Consider the following 19,838-nt stretch of genomic DNA (forward strand, 5'->3'; position numbering starts at 1 on the left):
CCAGTGTATGTTACTAGATAGAGCCTCAGGAACACTGAAATTTTAAAGCACGCTACCTACACTAAATTTTTTGAAAACTTCGTTAGAACCTTAATCAATAGGCACCTAAGACATAAAAATACTACCGCCGTCTCAATAATAAGACATTTTTTTTTCATTCTCTGAGAACACAAGATATTAATATAGCACTATATCACTGCTAACATTGATAAAACAGCTGGTATGCTGTGTATTCAAGGGGGAATCAGTGATGTCATTTTGAAGGAGGCAAGTGGTTTCCTAAAATTAAATAAATATAATTATATTATAGAGCATTACGTGCCAATACCATGATAGGAGTATGAGGCGTGCTTCAGTGGGGGACCCTGGATTAATTTTGACCTCCTGGGGTTCTTTTGAAATTGTTTCTAAAAGTGGGAATCTGCTCGATGTGGCTACCATAACTGTCTCACTCACAGTGGCCACAAAATAAGAAACCAGGTGCACACCCAAACTATTCTGTGGAAGAAAAAAAAGCCATATAGTAGCTTGCCAGATGGTCTGCCTCCCTAGGACTGCGTGGGCTGAATGGTGGTATGTCATTCTTCTGCTGAGCTCGAGGTTGCAGGTTCGATTCCCAGCTGTGATGACCGCACTTTATAATAGAGGTAAAATACAAAAACACTTGCGGTGCTTAGATTTAGGTGCACGTTAAAGAATCCCAGGAGGTCAAAATTAATCTGGAGCCCTTCACTATGGTGTCCCTCATAAGATGTTGTGCAGTTTCCTGATGTTAAAACGCACAACTTTTTTTTTTTTTCTATTGCAGCTTTTGGACTCAAAGTAGGTACAAAGCAGGGGATGCATGCACATGTGCTACTTTCCCATTCTTGCTATGAGTGCATGAAACCAACTTGCCCCCCTCTTAAAGGGCAAGACTGGCCATCTTAAAGGCAGCACTTCAGTCATGCCAGAAACCTACTTGTGAAGTTGTGCCCATTACCAACCATAAGAAATGCACTCGTGTGGAGTGGACTGAATAAATTGTTTTAGACATGCAGAAGGGTGGATAGCTGAACTAGTTGGTATATATTCATAGTACTGATACAATCATTAATGAATTGTTTAACATCTTTGTTTAGAAACAGACAAACTGCTGACTTTTTGGTGAATTTCTAACCCTGCTAATGAGGCTAATGCTCTCAATAAAGAGTTTTAGCTCGTCCACTTGTTATGAAAATACTGGGTTACAGTAAACGTAAACGCCAGTAACAATGCTGGCCGCAACATCTTGTGATGCTACGACTAACAAAATGTGAAACGTTTTTTGTGTTACATGGGCATTATCGTAGAAGCAATATGAAGCAACAGGGACTGCATGTTGTCGACTGCATCGCTGCTAATGCTTTTCACCAGCAGATAAGTAGCATATGGCCAGTTACTGCAATAATAACTGCGTGTCCTCTCTGGTTAAACTCAACACCACAAGATGGCGTGACCAACCAGGCTGTTCAAGTTTATGCCCTTGGTAACCCAGCATTCTGTGAATGATAATTACATATATACGGACAAGTTAACACTCTTTAATGCTACATGGTATGCTTTGCATACCAAGAAATGTCTTGATACTGTTGTGGGGAACATGTCAGATTTTATCCTGTTACCTTGAATGTATGCAGTAGTATGTTGCATCTGATGAAGGATGTCAGCAGATTTGGCAATATATTAGCAAGTGTGCTCTACAGAAGTGAGGCACCATGTGAGATGTCATGTGGTCATTTCAGAACACACCATATTTCTACATGACACAGTAATTTCTGTAACATGATAAAACTGTTACCTGCAATATATGGATGTGTGTAGTTTTTGGAAGCTACTTCATTGGAGCTTCATGCAATGGAGAGCAAAAAGCAAACACGGAGTACTGAAGGTTTTACTTGTCAATTGGCAAGTGTGTAGAAGGTTTCTATAATAAAACAAATTTTTTTGTGGTTCAATTCATGCAATGAAGCACTAAATGATGCACTAAAAACACTGAAGAGCTGGAAGAAGACAAAGTAAATGATACTGTTCCCATATGATGACGACCCCATTCTATATGCATCAGTTTATACTGGGTCTTGTCTGACCAGCTTGTTGATACCTTTTTAAGTGTCTAGTGCCATATTCCCTAGGTTCCACATGCACAATCTTCTACTGAGTCCTTCACTGCTTAAGCCACAACTGTGTTACAAGCAATGCGGATGCAGGGAGCTTACCCAGGCTACTACATCCAGATTTGTGTTTACCAAGGAGAGGATGTGTGGAATCTTTACACCGTACACATATTGAGAATGAGGCATGCCATCATGTTGCAAGAACGACCACGTGCGAATGCTAGTGCTACCAACTGTACAAAGGGTTTAAAGACAAATTGCATGTTTGCGAAAAGGAAAGGGTGTAGCTTAGGTTTAGCTGAAAATAATACCGTACATATATGCAATAATTATTCACTTCTTTTCTATTTCCCAGAATGGATGACAATCTTCAGCAATAAGCCTTCATAAGCTCGCCTCAGTGTCATTGTCTTGACTTTTTACAAGTGTCACATACAGTGTTTTCTTGTAATTTTGCTAATTATGCCAACAAGCTAACTTTTGCACTTCACACAAAAAGGATGGCCATCTCGTTTCTGCACACTGCAAGTGAAAGCAGTCCTGTCTCATTTCTGCAGCTTGTTGATAACGCTTTGAAGGGAATATTTTTGAATTTGTACAATTAGGCAAAGTTATACAGTACCAATACTTGTTACTGGGCTAGTTGGTTCATCTTATTACGCAAAGTTGAGACACACTTTCCTGTCCTGAAACATTTTTTCTGGCCTTCGTTGCATCTTAACTTTGCGTAATAAGTTATACAGTAAAACCTTGTTATAGCGAAGTTGTCAAAGCTGGAAAAAAATCAGTACATCAGTACCATTGCTATAGCAGTAGTTCGCTATTTTGCCCTTTCTGTAAATACAATAAAATTTTTCTAAGTACAGTCGATTCTCATTCAAAAGAGTGCAATTTTGTTCTTTATTGAAACACATATTACACATCTTTGGCTATGTCCTTGCGTCTCATCTTCTGAGCACAAACGTTGCAAAGCTGCTTCTACTTGTCAAGAAGAAACAGAACACTCTGCTTTGACATAATGCAGAGTTAACTGGCGCAATGCAATGTGACACTTGTACGTAAGCACCAGACAGCCCCACAGAGACGGTTTGTGTTGCCTAAGGCTGCATGACATAACATGCAAGATGCGCACCAATAGAAGGGAATGGCGGCTATCATTCAATGTAGAGGTGCTGCCATCAAGCGCATTGCGATAGGAAAGCCCTGATAATTCAAGGCAGCCAGTGCATGCATGAATTGTTGCCGTTACAGAAAACGTGAGTTGAAACTTCTGCGATTGGCACTGTTTACTTCATTATCATCAGGAAGTCAATTTCTTTGTGCCTTCTTTTTTTCTATTTATTATTTTGACATTATTTGTCGTAATTGTCCATTCTGAATTATACTAAATAAATGTATCTTATTTTGCATATACATTTCTTCACTGCACCTGTCTTTGTAATACCAATGAAAAACTATGTGGATGTCTATGGGAGTGTATTCAGGATGGGCATTTTTCTTCACTATATCTATATGGAGGTTCAACAAAACGAAATTTCACTATGAGTACTATTTCACCACATGCAATTAAAAAGCTAGTGAATAAAAATATTTTACGTTTAATGGTGCTAAGATCAAAGTAAATATCAAGGCAGTAAGCAGTTTGCATGCCAACCTGTGTGTGACACTGCAACTTGCTACAGCAGTGAGCCATCTTCTTGTACATGACGTCATCAGCAAGGGACCTTGGCGGGGGCTGAGTGAAGTAGTCAGTACTCATGAGCAGGGCAGTCAGATACTGCTTCAGTGCTGCTGAATGATGGCCTTGAGCTGTTACAAGATGGAACAAAAATACGCCATACAGCATGACTTTAAAATGAAACACAAAGAAAAAGACCCCCCCCCCCCACACACACACACACACACAGGTAGGTACAAATGCAATGACAGACACCTGGCCTTAATTACAGGTTGTAATTATTTCAACATAGTGTCACATACCAGCATTTGAAGAACCATACCACTAAATGTGGTTACAGAAGTATGCGATATGAAGCTAATGCATACGACAAGATTTTCTCTGTCAAGGTTTTTTTCTTCCTTCCATCTGCTTAGCCATGCGCATACATGTGCGTGTGCGCAAGCCCATACACACACACATGCAAACACACACACGTACTAGGTTTTTCATTACCACATTTTTAATTCTTTTGAGAAAAATCATGTTTGTTTAGTTCAATGTGGGCACTATCTTGAGATTATTTATCAAAAAATTTGTAATGGCCATATGAACTTGCAAGTCGTGCAGAATAATTTTTACAAAGTTATTATTCTGACCCAGAAATGCTAAACTTATTCTGAGTTCAATGAGAAGCCACTGTAATGTGAAGCCACTAATCGTTCATAACTATTATACTTTATCAGTATTCCGATTTACATTGTTTTTAGCAAGGAGAAAAGAGTACTTTTTAAGTACTCTTTTTTTTAAGAAAAATCTTTTATATGAAATAAAGTGACATTACAGGCTCTGTAACTGCATATACTAGATGACAAAACTACTTAGCGAAAAAATAAAACAAGCAGTTTGTTAAAATTCTGAGAAAACTGGAAAATATAGGGTTCGTGGTATCAATTATGCAGTGAAGTAATCCAAGTAAAAATAAGCAATATAGAGCATTTTATAGCATGATTTGTTGCTAAATTATTTACAAAGCTTTAAAATGCAAAATTTGTTCCATGTGAGAAATAAAAAAAATTGGACGATGATTACGCTTCTTAGAAATGAGATCTTTGAGTGCAGCTGCTGCCTTATTTAAACAACAGGCAACCGCATACAGAACACGCAGTGCTGAACAGAGGCAGTTCTGCATTTCAGATTGTGTAGCACACACCGCGATCCGCCGTGATCGAGCCAGCGCTTCGGCAACGTGCCATCGCGCCATGTTATAGTGGGTCACTGCCGCGGAGAGGGGAGGGGGGGGAGGAGATTAGCAATTATTATTCAATATTTCTTCTGAGGTGGGATGAAGAAACAGGTGGAGAACAGGGGTGTTGAGTAGAGGTCACACACACATTAACTAACAGACAGGCTTCAATGTAGCCGCACAAGGTTGGGGTGGGAAGTTGAAGTAAGGGGACAAAATGCTATAACTGTCTTTCGAGTCACCGCAACGGCACTGCACCAGGCAAGGGGAGCTACAGGGCAAGAGTGGAGGCGGGAGAAGGACAGCCAGGCGCAAGCACTGCTGGAGGCGACAAATGTCACTGGGGAACGCGTCCAGCAAACGGGGAAGCAAGAGACATGGCTGAGAGCCATGGATCATGTGGAAGGTGGCAAGGAGCACCCGCCGGCGGCACCGTGGCAGAGCTGCGACAGCGGGAGAAGGGATGGCGAGGGCGAAGTGGACGGTAGCGGCGAGAGTCAGTCACCGCAACGGCGCTGCGCGGAGGAAGGGGGCGATAGGATAGGCGACAACACGTGATCTGGCTTTGGAGGACAAGGGGAGAGCAAGACTCGCATCGTGCACGAGAGATGGCAGTAGCAGCGTGCACAGCTAAAACAGCGTGCGGATGATGACCTAGGTTACAGTGAGGCTGATGGCGACGCGAAATGCAGGAACGGGTGCCAAAGAGCTGCGCTCTAAACTTTGAACTAAACAATCACAAAGTTGCAATGAGCTTGGGATTACTCCTGTGCTAGGGGGTTACAATCCCATGCTTCACGTGCCAATGTCCTCAAGTATGACATCTATTGTGCTCTGCGGTGAAGTGGTAGTATGTTGAGCATGGCATAGAGGCAAGCTTCAAAAATTCACATCACACTTAAAATATATATCAAAATGAGATGACAGAAATGGAATGCCAACAAATGGACCTATGCAATGCACATTGGGTCGTATTTTTACTCGTACCAGCTCAGTTCGTAAATTGCGTCTGAAAGTGGACCATATCAGACATATTGGTACGTTCGTTTATGCTTTTTAGAAAAAACCTTCTCTGTACTAGTAGAATAAATGTTTACTGTACAGTACAGCTCTAGAGCTCAAGGGTAGTCCAGAGAAATAAGTTCAATAAACAATTCAACAGTAATTTTGACAGTAAGAAACGGTCAATTTGAGAAGTTTTTATAAAAATTTGGGACTCTCCAGGAACCTTTCCCTGCTAAAGTTGCCTATAAACACTGCTGCATATTTTATTTAGTTATTTATTTATTTATTTGATACTGTCAACCCCGTTCTTGGGCTCATTACAGGGAGGGTGATGTGTCTAAGAATACATTATACGTAATTTTCATTCTATGTAACATACAAATTCACTGACGCTGTTGGTAGTTAAAAAAAAAAAACACAAGGAGCAAAGAACAGTAGTTATAAAAAGAAAAGTAAACAGAAATGCTTGTAGCAAAATTTAGTATACATCTTCGCAAAAGAAAGTATCTAGCGCATTTTCGAAGTTGGCAGACCCCTCGTTGCTCACAACTACATTAGGCAATTTGATCCACATTTCAATCGTGTCAGGTAAAAAGGAGAAACAAAAAGCATCAGTACGTGTTAGATAAGGTTGCATAGCTCTGCTATTGTTTAGACGATCACGTCTCCTTCCTGGAGGTTGTAGATATACATCCTTGTTTAGTTTTGTTCGCCCACTCATGATTTTGAAAGGAAACTTTAGCCTATGTTCACGTCTGCATTCCTCCAGAGGCTCTAGTTCACAAGATTTTAACAAGGCTGTAACGGACTCTGTTCATATTGAAGACAGTCATATCATATATATCAGACATATTGAAGACAAATCTTTTACAGGCAAAGGTTGTGCAGTGCTACATACACCAAACTATAACCTTTAGAATAACTTTCTTGCGGCGCTGTGCTGTGCATACATCAGCTAGCGTTGAATGTGAAAGAAGTGGCAAGAACAAAAAACATCACACACACACACACACACACACACACACGCACGCACGCACACGTATGCGCGCGCACACGCACACGCACACGCACACACACACACACACGAAATATGCAACAAATTTATACTATCTGGGCTAACAAGTAAAAAACATCAACTTCGCAACTAAATAAGCTGAAGATCTTACTGGACATAGGGGTATTAGAACATTCTCTCATTCATTGGCCAAGAATTATTTGCAGTGAGAAGAAGCACATTTAGTTCATTTTTGTGGTAAAAGCAAAATGAGGAAAGACTTCTGGTTGCTCATATCTATGCCTGCAATACATTTAAGCTATCATATTTGGATTTTCAGAGTTTGCCACTAAATGGGAAGCAAGGCACTGCTACTTGTACTGACAGTGTGAATCCTTTCAGCAGGTGATAAAATATGAATTGAAAAAGGCAACATGTTCACAGCACCAATCAGGTATTACACCAGAATTTGAGATACATGATTTGCCTTGTGCCTTAGCTGCATCATTTTCTGTGCCTTTGAAGTATATCAAAAAGGCTGTGTATTAGTGGCCATAGGACATACCATAGGAGAAGTCAGCCAAAACTTTAACCCATCCAGCATGGGAGTTGTTTGTTGCCAGGCAGTGTTGTAGTGTGGCATGAAACACATCAGTCGCTGTTGACCGACAATAGTTTGACGGGCTGCGTGCACCAAAAGGAAAGCATTTTTAATGATTAAAATCTGTAGGTCATAAGCAGTCAAAAGAGAGCCTTAACAGAGTTTCTTAAAAATGACAAGTGAAATACTTCTCGAGACCCTTTCTCAGTTCACATGCATAACTTTATGTACAAGCCTGTAAGTTTAAAGAATAGTCAGGCTCATAGTATGTGAAATGCTACTTTTATATTGAAAGCTTGCAATTCACATACTAGTGGACAACCTTTCTTGGCTATGAAGTGAAGGCTACAGCACCAAATCGTGCCTCCTGCATCGCAGATACAAGTAGTCCTGCAGTTTTGTTCACATTTTTTCTTACGCGCAAAATAGATCCCAATGTTGTTTTTTACAGCATATATTTTAAATGATACGTAACATACTCTAGCCAGCTACTGATATTTGGTTGTGTTTTTAGTATGCACTTTCAAAATTTTGCACACGCGAGACTGTCATATGTTTTACACATTCTTCAAAGGCAAAATGGAGCCTGCGTCTTTTGGTGAGTATTTGACACTTGCTGTCTTGCTTGTCAGCTCCCATGAGAGACAGATGACCAACTTCAGCAATAAAAGAATGTTGAACCACGTAAAACAAGTGTTTCCAGTGTCTATGCAGAAATCAAGCGAATGCATCTGGAAATCACCAATGTCAGCATGCACAAATGAGTGAGCGAGCTGACTTACACGCTGTGGCGGCAGTACCAATGCGTTATGTACCTTTACATACCAACACGTTATCAGTTATGCATCTTACTCCTAACTGCATCCTATCCACTTTGCATCTTATAATGCATATAATTCCACTTTTGGACTCCAACACAGGCTGCCATTGCTCACTGTTCACAACCCGATACATATCGGTTGTGTATAAACATTGATTAGCTTCAGAAATTCACGCTTACTTCATAATTTGTGCTTTCACTAAAGCAAAGGAGAATGCAAGGTCAGTAAAATAGAAACTGAAAGCGGTCCCGTACCCGCCTGGACTACATTGCGTACGAATACAAGTACAGAAGCTCTGCCCCTGTATCTTTTGCTTCATAGTCAAGAAAAGTTGTCCACGAGTATAACAGCACGCCTCTTCCGCAATGAAGTTCCTATGCACTAGCATCTCTCCACACTGCTGCAAGCAACAATCAACAAGGTGGGAACGCTATATTGATGCTGTCATAGATTTTCCATTTTAGCAGAGTAAGCTATGCTGATCAAAAGCTATATTTATGGCACGAAAATAAGTTACGAGAGCAGCTGCACATTTTATATAGAGCATCTATGCATTTCACCTCTACGCAAACTTGTAAATTTGTCACCAATGTTATACTGAGATTTTCAACTATGCTGATCATGACCATAGTAAGCTTACCTGCTAATCACTGTCGGCCACAGCTGTGGGTACTCCAGGCACACCTCAGACCCACTGTCCTCCTGTAAAACAACTGGCCTCTGATACAACCACTTGGAAGCTTCAAGGTACTACTAGTTATGTGCTGCTGTAGTTTACCCTTCATTGTTATTTAACCCCACAATGTCTAATATATCACTTTAACATGCTGAGTTTGGTACCTCAATATATTAGTTATTAAAGTGTGCAAAACTTAACACAAAACCCGTAGTGGCATTTTTGTCACATTCACCTGAAGTTTTTCTCCAGTTCTGGATAGCTCAACAAACCAATTACTATACTAATTTACAACTCAAGATGTCATTTTTTTTTTTCCTTGGTATGAATGTACTTTACATGGCCACAAATAAAGGTGAATAAGTTGTTTTAATTTTATGTGGTGTGGAATGGTGTTTGAGCTTTGTAGGGTTAAGCAAGTACTATGATGAAAAAGAAAGGAAAAAGAAAACATTGATAAAACTAACACAAATGAAAAAAAAATCTGGTTTTATAGAAACAAAAGCCATACACAAAAGTACAATGTGCCGTGTGCACATTGTTATTGTACTTTTACAGCTATATCAGTGTTATGATTTGCTTTTTGCCAGCTATCAATATATTTAGTACCAGTTCCTAAGCAAAATGCTTTTGCAGCAACAGATTTTGATTACACCAGGAGTCTCACAGTGTCTGCTGCAGGAGACCTGCCATTACCATACGTGCACATTACACAGAGCACAATGTTGAATTGCCACAATGATCACTGGTTGATCCACAAATTGCAACAATGTCCTACAGATAGGCAGCCAACTCTTAGCCATGTCCTTCGGCCAACAACTATCAACTGTGTGTGCCCCTATCAGCATCACCAACATGTTTGAGTTGCAGCTCAGATTAGTGTAAGCTTGCACAATTTAACAGTTTTGTTTTCCAAGACTCATCACTTTTGCTGCCTGCTTAAGTGCCAACAAGAGCCTGTGACAATATATACTGGATAATAATGAATTGTTTTGCTGTTAGCAAAATGACGGCTGGAAGAGAATGTATGTTTGTGTTGCATAGCCCAAAAATATAATTACACAGATGAAACAGCTGAAATAATACAGTTGTACCTCCTTATAATGAAGCGCCATTACACATGAAAATGCCTTCATTATACCCAATATTTGTTATAAGCACCACATGCAGATATCATCAAAAAAATATTTCGATCAGGTCTATCCGAAAGAAATGCAAGCTGAATACCTCCGATAGGCCTGCAAAAGGTCTCCTGCCGATATTGATGAACCAAGAACATCTTACCATGCCGATATGAGGCATGTGAACAACAATGAATTATACATGAACCTCGTTAAAATGAAGTTGAAGGGGGAGCCAACATTGCTTTGTTGTATCCATTACTTCGGTTATATCCATTACTGCCATTTACTGCAATACGTGCCCAATGGGGTGCACAACTGTAAACATGGAAATAAGATGACGGCTTTGCGGTCCGTGGAATCCCTACACGGCCAAGTATGCAATTAAATTTGAATATTTCAACAACAAAAAAATCTTTGGCATGTGCAACACTCGACTTAACACCCGACGTGACAACCTTTAGATAGCTTCTGTTCTACTGTGATGGTCTTTCGCATCCGCTTTCCACATGGATTGTTGTGGTTGAGCAGCACGTGGCATACAACACAGTGCTCCGCTGTGTGATCGAGGAGGCAAGCAAACTTGTCAAGCGAACAGACCAGTCTTGCTCTACAATGTATTCGACATGGGGACGAATTTTGAACCACTGCGGTGAAAGAGTGCCAAACCCCATGGAAAGCGATGTCTCGGCGCACAACTGTTGGGTATTTTTTGGTTTTGGAGACGAATATCACTCGTCATATCCATTGGCAGGACAATTTTACTTCGTTCAAACGAGGTTTTAAATACATGGATCTCTATGGGGATTTCAAGAGGATTTCAATTTACTTCGTTATATCCTGTTTTGTTATAACGAGGTTAGAGTGTAGATACACACGCTCTGCGCTGTTGCGAGTACGCGACCACGCATTCGGTGTTATTGCACGGGATTGGCACATTGGCTTGCTGACTGCGGTTCAACCATGTTAAGCCACTGGCCAAAAAACATGTATGCTGCCGACCGACATTACAAACATGGAGGGGACAGCACATGAATCCATACTCTGCTACTATGGCCGCCAGTCTAGCGGCCATAGTAGATCTCACGCTCGATCGCTGACAAGTCTACAAGTACGACCATATTGGCAGCGAGCTTCCTGGGACGGCTTGTCAACAGCCACTGCACCAGCCACACTGCATAAGCTGCTAGGCCTAACCAGTGCTGCTTCGCCGGGAGTTGGCAACTAAAGTCGTGATTTTGTGCCAGTCAACATGGCGGCAACTTTGTTGATGGTCACCAAGTTTACTGCTTCGCACGCATGGTTCATGCCTGAAACATGGTGCGACATCTGAAATTTTGGTTATTTCTGCTAGGGGTAGATGGCAGTGCCACAGGTTCAAGCAGGTCTGAAAAATCAGGCACTTGAAAAATTGGTTGGCGACTATATTTCATATTTCTGCTGGCACAATATGCATATTCAGGCACCAAAAAAAAAAAAAAAAACTTTGCTATTATTGATACAGTTTTGGGTCTCGCATCTTCAGTTTCATTATAGCAGGAGAATACCAACTTTTACATTTAGATGTACTTCGTTATATACAATATTTCATTATACTGATGTTTGACTAATATTGTAGCAAACAGGAACTAATATAAGAGCTTGGTACATAATGGAGAAAAAAAAAGAAGAAAAAACAAACATACCCTGCGAAGCACAGTCTCCAAATGGGACATTTCCCCCACCACCCCATGTTCATAAATGTGCAGTGATTGGAAGGTCTTCCTCAAACTGATAAAGTGGAGGGCAGGTGGTCACTATGCTTTATGAACATTCCTTAACAATTGCTGCACAAAAATTTCATAACCAGGCACTTTCAGCACAAGCTCAATGGCACTGGAATTGAAAGGCTATTTCTGAAGGAGTTCCTTAATGCAGGAATTGCCTAGGAGCATTAATGAAGTGCAGAGGCTACTTCAAGAGGTGGTGCTGCCCTTAGCTCAGCAGAATGAAGAGTGAACAAGTAGCTTAAAGTCAAGGCATGTTTATAATTAAGGGGGTCGCTGTTCTCTGCCAAAAATTTATAAACTAGGAAAAACTATGTCCAGTTTATGTTTTCTTGAAATCCGTTGTGGTAGTAGAGCATGCCAGAGGGAAAAGACTTACCCTTAAGATATTATATATCCTGGCAAAGCATGACAACAGTATTGTCAAAGCCAAGTTGTCCTTGTTTAGAAACAAGAAAAGAAAAAGGCAGTGAGGAATTAAACATGCCAACACACACAGCCGATCCCTTATCATAAATTTATACTGTAACCTGCACAAGTGTGTGCGTGCAAGCTATAGAGTCAAGCTTGTACCTATGGTGATTGCATTAAATCAAGCCCTTTCTCAGTAAATGCTTTATAATTCAACAAAACTTGCAAGTAGCCAATAAAGGGTATTTTACTTGTAAATGACATGGTTTCCATGCCTGTTTAGTTACAATGAACACAAAGAACAGTGTAGAAGCACCATAGCCAACAGATATGCAAATCGAGATGCCAATAGTGAGCATTGATAGCATTGATAGAAAACTTGCTTCTGAACTAAGCAAAATTGTTGGTCTGCTCTTTAGGATTTCTAAACTCTTACCTGTTTGGTTAAAGGTGTCCATGTATAACGCACTGTTTTTCTCAAAACTGTCCTATTGTAATCTTGTATGGGGTACGACTACGTCTTCAAATTACCATAAACTACTACTGCTGTAAAAAAGAGCCTTGCGTGCTATTGAGGGCTATTGCGGCGCACCACATAAATTACGTACACAACCCTTGTTTGTTGAACATGGCATATTAAACGCTGAACAAGTGTATTATCTACGGCTGTTGCAATACATTCATAGAAACAGTTTGTACTCTATTGCTGACAGTACTATAAAATACAACCTTCGTGAGGTAAAACTACGTGTACCGCGTACACGCACGAATTATGGTAAACAAAAGTTAAGTTTTCAAGTACCCAACGCCCTCAACAAATTTCCCTTTAGAGATGATTTCTTTTTATCTAAAAATGTGTTCAAGAAAAACATGAAACGACGTTTGATTGAAGGCGAAATTCCAATGTAAGAAAATGTATCTACCGTTTCTTCATAAATACGTTTCTTTCTATATTTCTTGCAGACAAGCAACAATAGTTTGCTGTATTTGCATGTTTTCGCGTCTTAATTCAGCAGCCATGTACGCATTGCATTTGTACGTGTATAACTATGTATGCTTGCATATTACCTTGCACATGTTTTTTGCCGAATTAAGTTTCACTGCGCACATTGTAGCTTTGTTTTGACATATTTGTCGCGCCTTCTATGTACATTTTTCTTTTTTTTGCATTTATATTGGTATTGCCAACTGTATGGGTGCCGGGGCCTCGTCAGGCCTTACCGCCTTTTGTCCCGGTCCCCTCTTTTCCTTGAAAAGAAGAATAAACGTCACTTCACTTCACTACATTTATATACTTGAAAGTCTGCAAGAGAGAATGAGTGATGTAGTGGGAAGCAACCCACAAACTTTGTGAATGTCTTGCATTTCAAGATGACTTAGTCCATGACCCAGACATTCCAGTACCAGGCAGCTCCAGAGGGACTGTGTGGCAGCCTGTACATGCTTCACCTTTCTTTCATTTGTTAAATTTCTCGCCAGCTCCCAAACAGCCTGAACTAATTTCTTGCATTTTTTGTGATCATTCCAGAAGCCAAGGTTCCAAATTCCAATTCGCACAAGATTAATAATATTGATAGTGTGACTTCATTTTTAAGTCCTTTGTTGCCACAGCTATTCAAATCAGTTACGAACGAATTACAATTTTAATCTACAATTTCAGCAAGTTGAAACTGTTTTCAGACATTGAAACCCATGTCACACACCATGGAACACCACCTAATTGTTAGCCCAGGAAACTGGCTTTCTGGACCAGTTGTATTGTGTTGCAGTGAAAATGTGATATCTTTATGTACTAAACTGAAGTGCATACATAGTTGTGAAAAAGGGCATTGCGTTCACCTTTGACCACATCAGTAAACCAAGTGTTCCATTTGCAATTGCAGTGCATAAACATTGGAGTTTTGTGACCAGCATGCCAGGGCACCCCCTTCTTTTGCTATGAAGTGGTGAAATGCTGTGTGTGTCAATTTATAGAACCAGCTAGCCAGTTTTTGTATGGATTAGCCTGTGACCTCACAAAACACAAACAAGGAGGTGGCATACCAAGTGTCAAGCAATACATGGTAGTAAAAAAAGGAAAAGAAGTAAGTGCAGTGTGCCACAATCCATCAATAGAGGACAGCAACAGGTGTAGCAGACCCACTAATAAGAACAAAAGCTATTACTGGAGTGGCTTGCACCACAAAGAAGTGCCAGTAGCCACAGGGTGGTCCAACATAATACAGAATGCCTAATCTGTATTCAAACAACAATTACTGAAAATCTGCGAGTTCAAATCTCAATGGCAGACACCTGCTTGCGCAAATAGTACTAGTTCTCATGTTGAATATGCGCTTTCATAATTAAAAAAAAATTAAAGCATAAAACAGTCAGTTAAAGACCTTGAATGCAAATCAAAGGCTCCTTTTCGCACAGGCCACCCCTGTCTGTAAGCATGCGGTAGGCAGTGACATGTTTGTAAACTGGGAAAAAAAATACATTCCCCAGTTTCGGAGCCAGTACTCTTGATTATAAAAGTCATAAAAGTCATGGATGAATTGACTCACCTTTAGTTGCTGAAGAAAAGAATGGAATGTATGCCTGGGAAAGAAAAAGCCAGAAAATATTCAGTATGCCAGCCTTCACATGTCTGCCACTCTGAGAAAAATACTATTTCCATTTTATTTATTGCCATAAAGATATCGTCACTGGGAGAAAAGGTGAGGATAACAAACAACATATTGATCACTCCCTGCCTACCTTCATGATAACTTTGCACCGTACTACATCAGTTAGAAAACAAACGCATTTCACAAGTATGAACTAACAGTGCTATCTGATGAAATCAGTCTTATGCAAGCAGGTTTATTCTTCTAGTATTTAGAAATTATGAGGTTTAACATCTCAAAACAACTCACAGGCTATAAGAGATGCTGTAGTGGGGGCTCTGGTTTAATATCAACCAACGTGAGTTCTTTAATGTGCACCCTATGCGCAATACAAAAATATGGTCACAGTGGCTGGAAGTTAAATCCATGGCCTCATCCTCAGGAGCAGAAGGCCATAGCCAATAAATCAGTGCTCTATTTGCTCTATTTTAAACTTTTTTAAACAACGAATGTTAGTTTTCGAAATTTAAAAAAAAAATGAATCACGGGAAATTACTGGAAGGCTAATAACACCCAATAACACACTCATCAGAGTTTTCTCTAATTTCTGAAACAATTGATAAACTTTACCTATATTGTGCTTGAACATCTCAACTGATTGCATTGCATTTGTGGGATGCACGCTACTGGTTGTTACTACTGTGCACACAAGCTGGCAGAACCGCAGTCACACACAGCATGTGGGTGGCCACTTTGTCTTTTCCCTGGCATTTTGCCAATGATACTTGAGGTATAGGAAAGTTTTCTTTTTGGTATCGCATTGTTTCCCCAAACCGCAGCATACAATGTCACATGTCAATGCAACTGACATTGACCACAAAATGTGAGAAAAACACACGATGAGGCCTTTGCCACAACCTTTGCCCGTAAAGCCACATTCTATACAGTGACTCAGATGAAAGGAAATAATAAAATGAATAATAAAAAGCAGAATCGATGCTCAATGGGACTTATGGCTTTTGACAGACTTCAACTAATCTCCTCTCTCAATAATTCTACACTACTAATGACAAATAAAGCACCTAAAATGCAATCTTGGCAGCTCAATTATGTGCTAAGTTATTATGGCCTCAGCTTGACTCGTAATATGTATGGTTTTGGCAAGCAAAACTCCAGAATACTCTATACTTTATATGATTCTGCACTATTAAAAAAGAAAATGTGCTCAAAGGACTTCCTGAATGACCTGTAAGAGGTTCAAGTGGTGTATTTAATGTATAAAGGTTTAGAAGCAGTGATGTAAGGACTCTTGCCCGAAATCTGCATAGTGGGCTATGATAAATGGGTACATGTCCCAGTGAAGAAATATAGTTTAATTCTGTATGCTTGGGAACCTTACAGCAATAGCAATTAGAGCCTACTGAGCTGCATTTACGGCACTGGCACCATTCGGTCCTAAAAACTGTGACGATAGGACTATCATGGTTGCTTTTAGTGTTTTGTATTAGTAGCAATAGGCTAAAATGCACACACCGAAGAAATCCCTTGTCAATTCTGCAAATCCTTTGTATTTCCCCCATTTCCCTAGGAAATACTTTGACATGAAATAGTAAAGAAGACTCGAATAACAATAATGGCTGTGCAAGATAGCCTGCATGAAGTACGCTGCTGCACAATAGCTCTGTGCTCATGATTTAGCATTTGAAGTGAAATTGTGAATGCCTTTAGGGTATGAGTTCAGGATCACCTGAAGGCTTTCACGCAGCCTGGGCTGCTGACTGTATTATTGATAAAACAAATATCAACACTACTCAGCAAAAGGAAATTCTATTTCAGGCAACTGGACAAGTGCCTTCATATCTGATGGGCCAGCTACATACAAAGGACAACTTCAAGCTGATAGCTAAGTACAAATTGTCTGCATGCCACTGTGTGGTTTAGTGCAAGTGATATTGCATGAATCACTGTGAGTCTTATGATGCTTATTACTGGACTATCACTAGGCAGTTTTAGGTTTCGCATACCAAAAATTAGGGGACACAAACAAAAGAATGCAAATAGGACATGGGACTTTGGTGGCAAAGATGCTTGAGTGCCCTATATTACTAAACTCCCTACTATCACTGCTTGATACTTTGGACGAAGTTGCAAGTTTTTAACTTGTATCATAACACCATTACGCAGGCACTTTTCCATCCAATCATAGCAATTTCAGAAATTTCACAGATGGGCATTTCACTTACTTTTCTATCACTTTATCGCTATGGTCGAACCCAGTTGTAACATGTGGCTATCAAAACACCCATAACAGTGATGGCACGATGAAAACGTACAGTAAGCCTCTGTAAGTGTGAGCCTTGCCTATCCGTTATGGTGAACATACAGGCATTGTAAAGCCTCTTTCACAAGCTGCGATTCAGTCATGCAGCAATGTGAGTGGGACTTACTGAGCGCATGCTTCGAAGCCTTCATGCAGGCGGCTGTAAAGAGCTGATGGAGAACACAGAAATGAAACAAAGGGAGGAAAGAAGAAAAGAAAGGAAGAAATGAAAGGAAGAAGAACAGTCAAGCATACCAAGACCTGTGGTAATGTGGAACAGGCACACAATGAAAGAACATCAGAGTGGTTGAGAAACGATTATGATGTGTTCATGGGAAATGTGCACGGACAGAAAGGTTCTTCATGAAGTGCAAGGTTTGCGTGAACGTAAGCACTACACTGTGACATAGATAAGGGCTTGGAATTGGTGCAGCTTAGCAGAACAGAAACTTGAGCGGGCTGCTATTGACTGAATATGATGTAATGAACCGCAATAAACGTGACACAAGATTATGGAAACACACAGACAAAGCACTATACAGAAATAATGTTGATTTGAAGAAATCAAACACTTATGTAAGCAAAGAATGGCGAGTATGTAGATACAGGATGAACAAAAAAGATAAGACTCATAACATTATCATATGGCATTTATAAATACAGTTTCATCTTGGCACTGCAATACCAAGGAAGCTGGTTTTCTAGGCAGTCATTTTGTCCACCTGTGAAAGAGTCCCGATGCACTTTAAGCATGGTGTACCAAAGGTACCGTAGCCACAAAGGTGCAAGCGTTTCAAAGAGACATAGGTATTGCCATATTAAGAAATCTACAATGTAAGGATTCTTTTTCTGCAGAGCATGAAGTGCAAAGAATTTGCCCTGCAGTCCAATATAGTCGCAAGACGGAAAGAAAGAAAGGCTGTCAGACAAAGCATATAAAAAAAATTTGATGTCTGCAGGCATAGTATATAAGATACCCTGATGTGCAGTCGATGCTACATTGCCCAAACAGGGCACTGTGTCAATGAGTCGCTGGGCAAACACAGCTATTCATTGCGTTGTTTTTCCTCCCCATGTTTAAAACTAAAGAAGCATTGCACCACTCGTGGATGTCAGCCACTCTCTGAAAACAAATGTGTTTTCTATTGCCACCTTGACACGGTACAAGAGAGATCACAAAAGCATACTTCATTCATTCTAACCACGACACGTGTGTAAGTCAGACTTCAGCTATCCCTGTGCCAAGATGAAACTACCTTTACAGATGCCACATGCCAGTGTTGTGAGTCCCATTTCTCTTACATTTCTCATTGTTCGTCTATGTGCATACCCAGAATTCTTTGCATACATAACTGTTTGATTTCTTCCAATAAGCGTTAGTTGAAAGTGTAGCACTTCATCTGTGTGTTTCCTTTATCTTTTCTCATGGCTATCTTGCTACAATACATCATGCTCACACTTGGTGACTGCAAGTTCACGCAAATCTCTGAAATATCCTCAGGGAGCTTGCGTAGTTTATGAGTTGTGATAAAGAACATGTTGCCATATTGCATTAACTTACAGTCATCATTGGGAGTGCGGTGCACAGGCAGTGCAGGACCTCTTTGCATCAAGTACACAGCAACTTTCTTTTAAAGGGCTCCTGAACAACTTTTTATTGAAGTCGAGACATGCATTTGAAGTTACAATAGGCTATTTCGGAAATACCTAGCCAAAAAATGTACTTCAATGTGTTCAGCAGAAGCAGAGTTATTGGCAATCAAACATCCCCTTCACGGTGATTTCACTCCTTCTTCAATGACTTGCACTGTGAAGGCTACAGCGGAGCGGGGCATGCCCACAATGCTCTGCCTACTGAACTTCACCGTGTCGCCCAGTTCAAAGTTGATTTTGAATGTTCATGTAGATGCCACTACTTCCAATTTTGGCAGCTATGATGGGCCAAACGCGGTTGTCCTCAACAAGCCGCAGTATCTACGCTGTGTAGCACACCACAGCTACACGCAACAAATTTCAGACAGAAAAAAAAGGTAAGGCATTTTCTTTATACGAGAGTTCGCGACCAAAGATACCCTTTCATGCCATGTCGACGATATCTTCAAATCGGTGGTTTAAAGCGAAACTCGCGAAGCTCTTATGTCCACTCCGCCAATGTGGCTGATAGTCATCCACAACATGTAGGACAGCCTTATCAGTGGACTGCTCAGGTATCAGCAGTACCGCTGCCCACTGTTACTCCCGATACTGTGTGCTCCCTTCTTCCCTGCGCATGGGGGAAGACAGTGCGCATTAAGCCACCATCTTTCTCAGCAAACTCTCGCAGGGATACCGATCACACTTGGACTTTATAGACACCCTGAGGCTTTGGTGTTCAGTGCTATGCCGCTACTCATTTTTATGACTTATTTCCACATGAGGCAGGGCTAATTGGCTATACTACAAACAACAAATCAACCGTCAATGCAACACACACTCAGTGTATGCACATCCGATGAAT

At 40.5% G+C, this 19,838-nt stretch overlaps 1 protein-coding gene across 1 annotated transcript in view; it reads right to left on the reverse strand.

Moving 5' to 3' along the window:
* IntS8 (integrator complex subunit 8) overlaps nucleotides 1-19,838 on the reverse strand; it is a 121,914-nt gene that overhangs the window by 14,506 nt on the left and 87,570 nt on the right. Inside the window, exons 19-23 of the mRNA XM_075670665.1 lie at nucleotides 14,980-15,013; nucleotides 12,402-12,461; nucleotides 9,100-9,161; nucleotides 7,603-7,721; nucleotides 3,790-3,944 (exon numbers count right to left, since the gene is read on the reverse strand). Of these exons, the coding sequence (XP_075526780.1) occupies nucleotides 3,790-3,944; nucleotides 7,603-7,721; nucleotides 9,100-9,161; nucleotides 12,402-12,461; nucleotides 14,980-15,013 (430 nt within the window). The remainder of the gene's footprint in view (nucleotides 1-3,789; nucleotides 3,945-7,602; nucleotides 7,722-9,099; nucleotides 9,162-12,401; nucleotides 12,462-14,979; nucleotides 15,014-19,838) is intronic.

This window comes from Dermacentor variabilis, chromosome 1 (genome assembly GCF_050947875.1).
Source record: "Dermacentor variabilis isolate Ectoservices chromosome 1, ASM5094787v1, whole genome shotgun sequence".
Lineage (NCBI taxonomy): Eukaryota > Metazoa > Arthropoda > Arachnida > Ixodida > Ixodidae > Dermacentor > Dermacentor variabilis.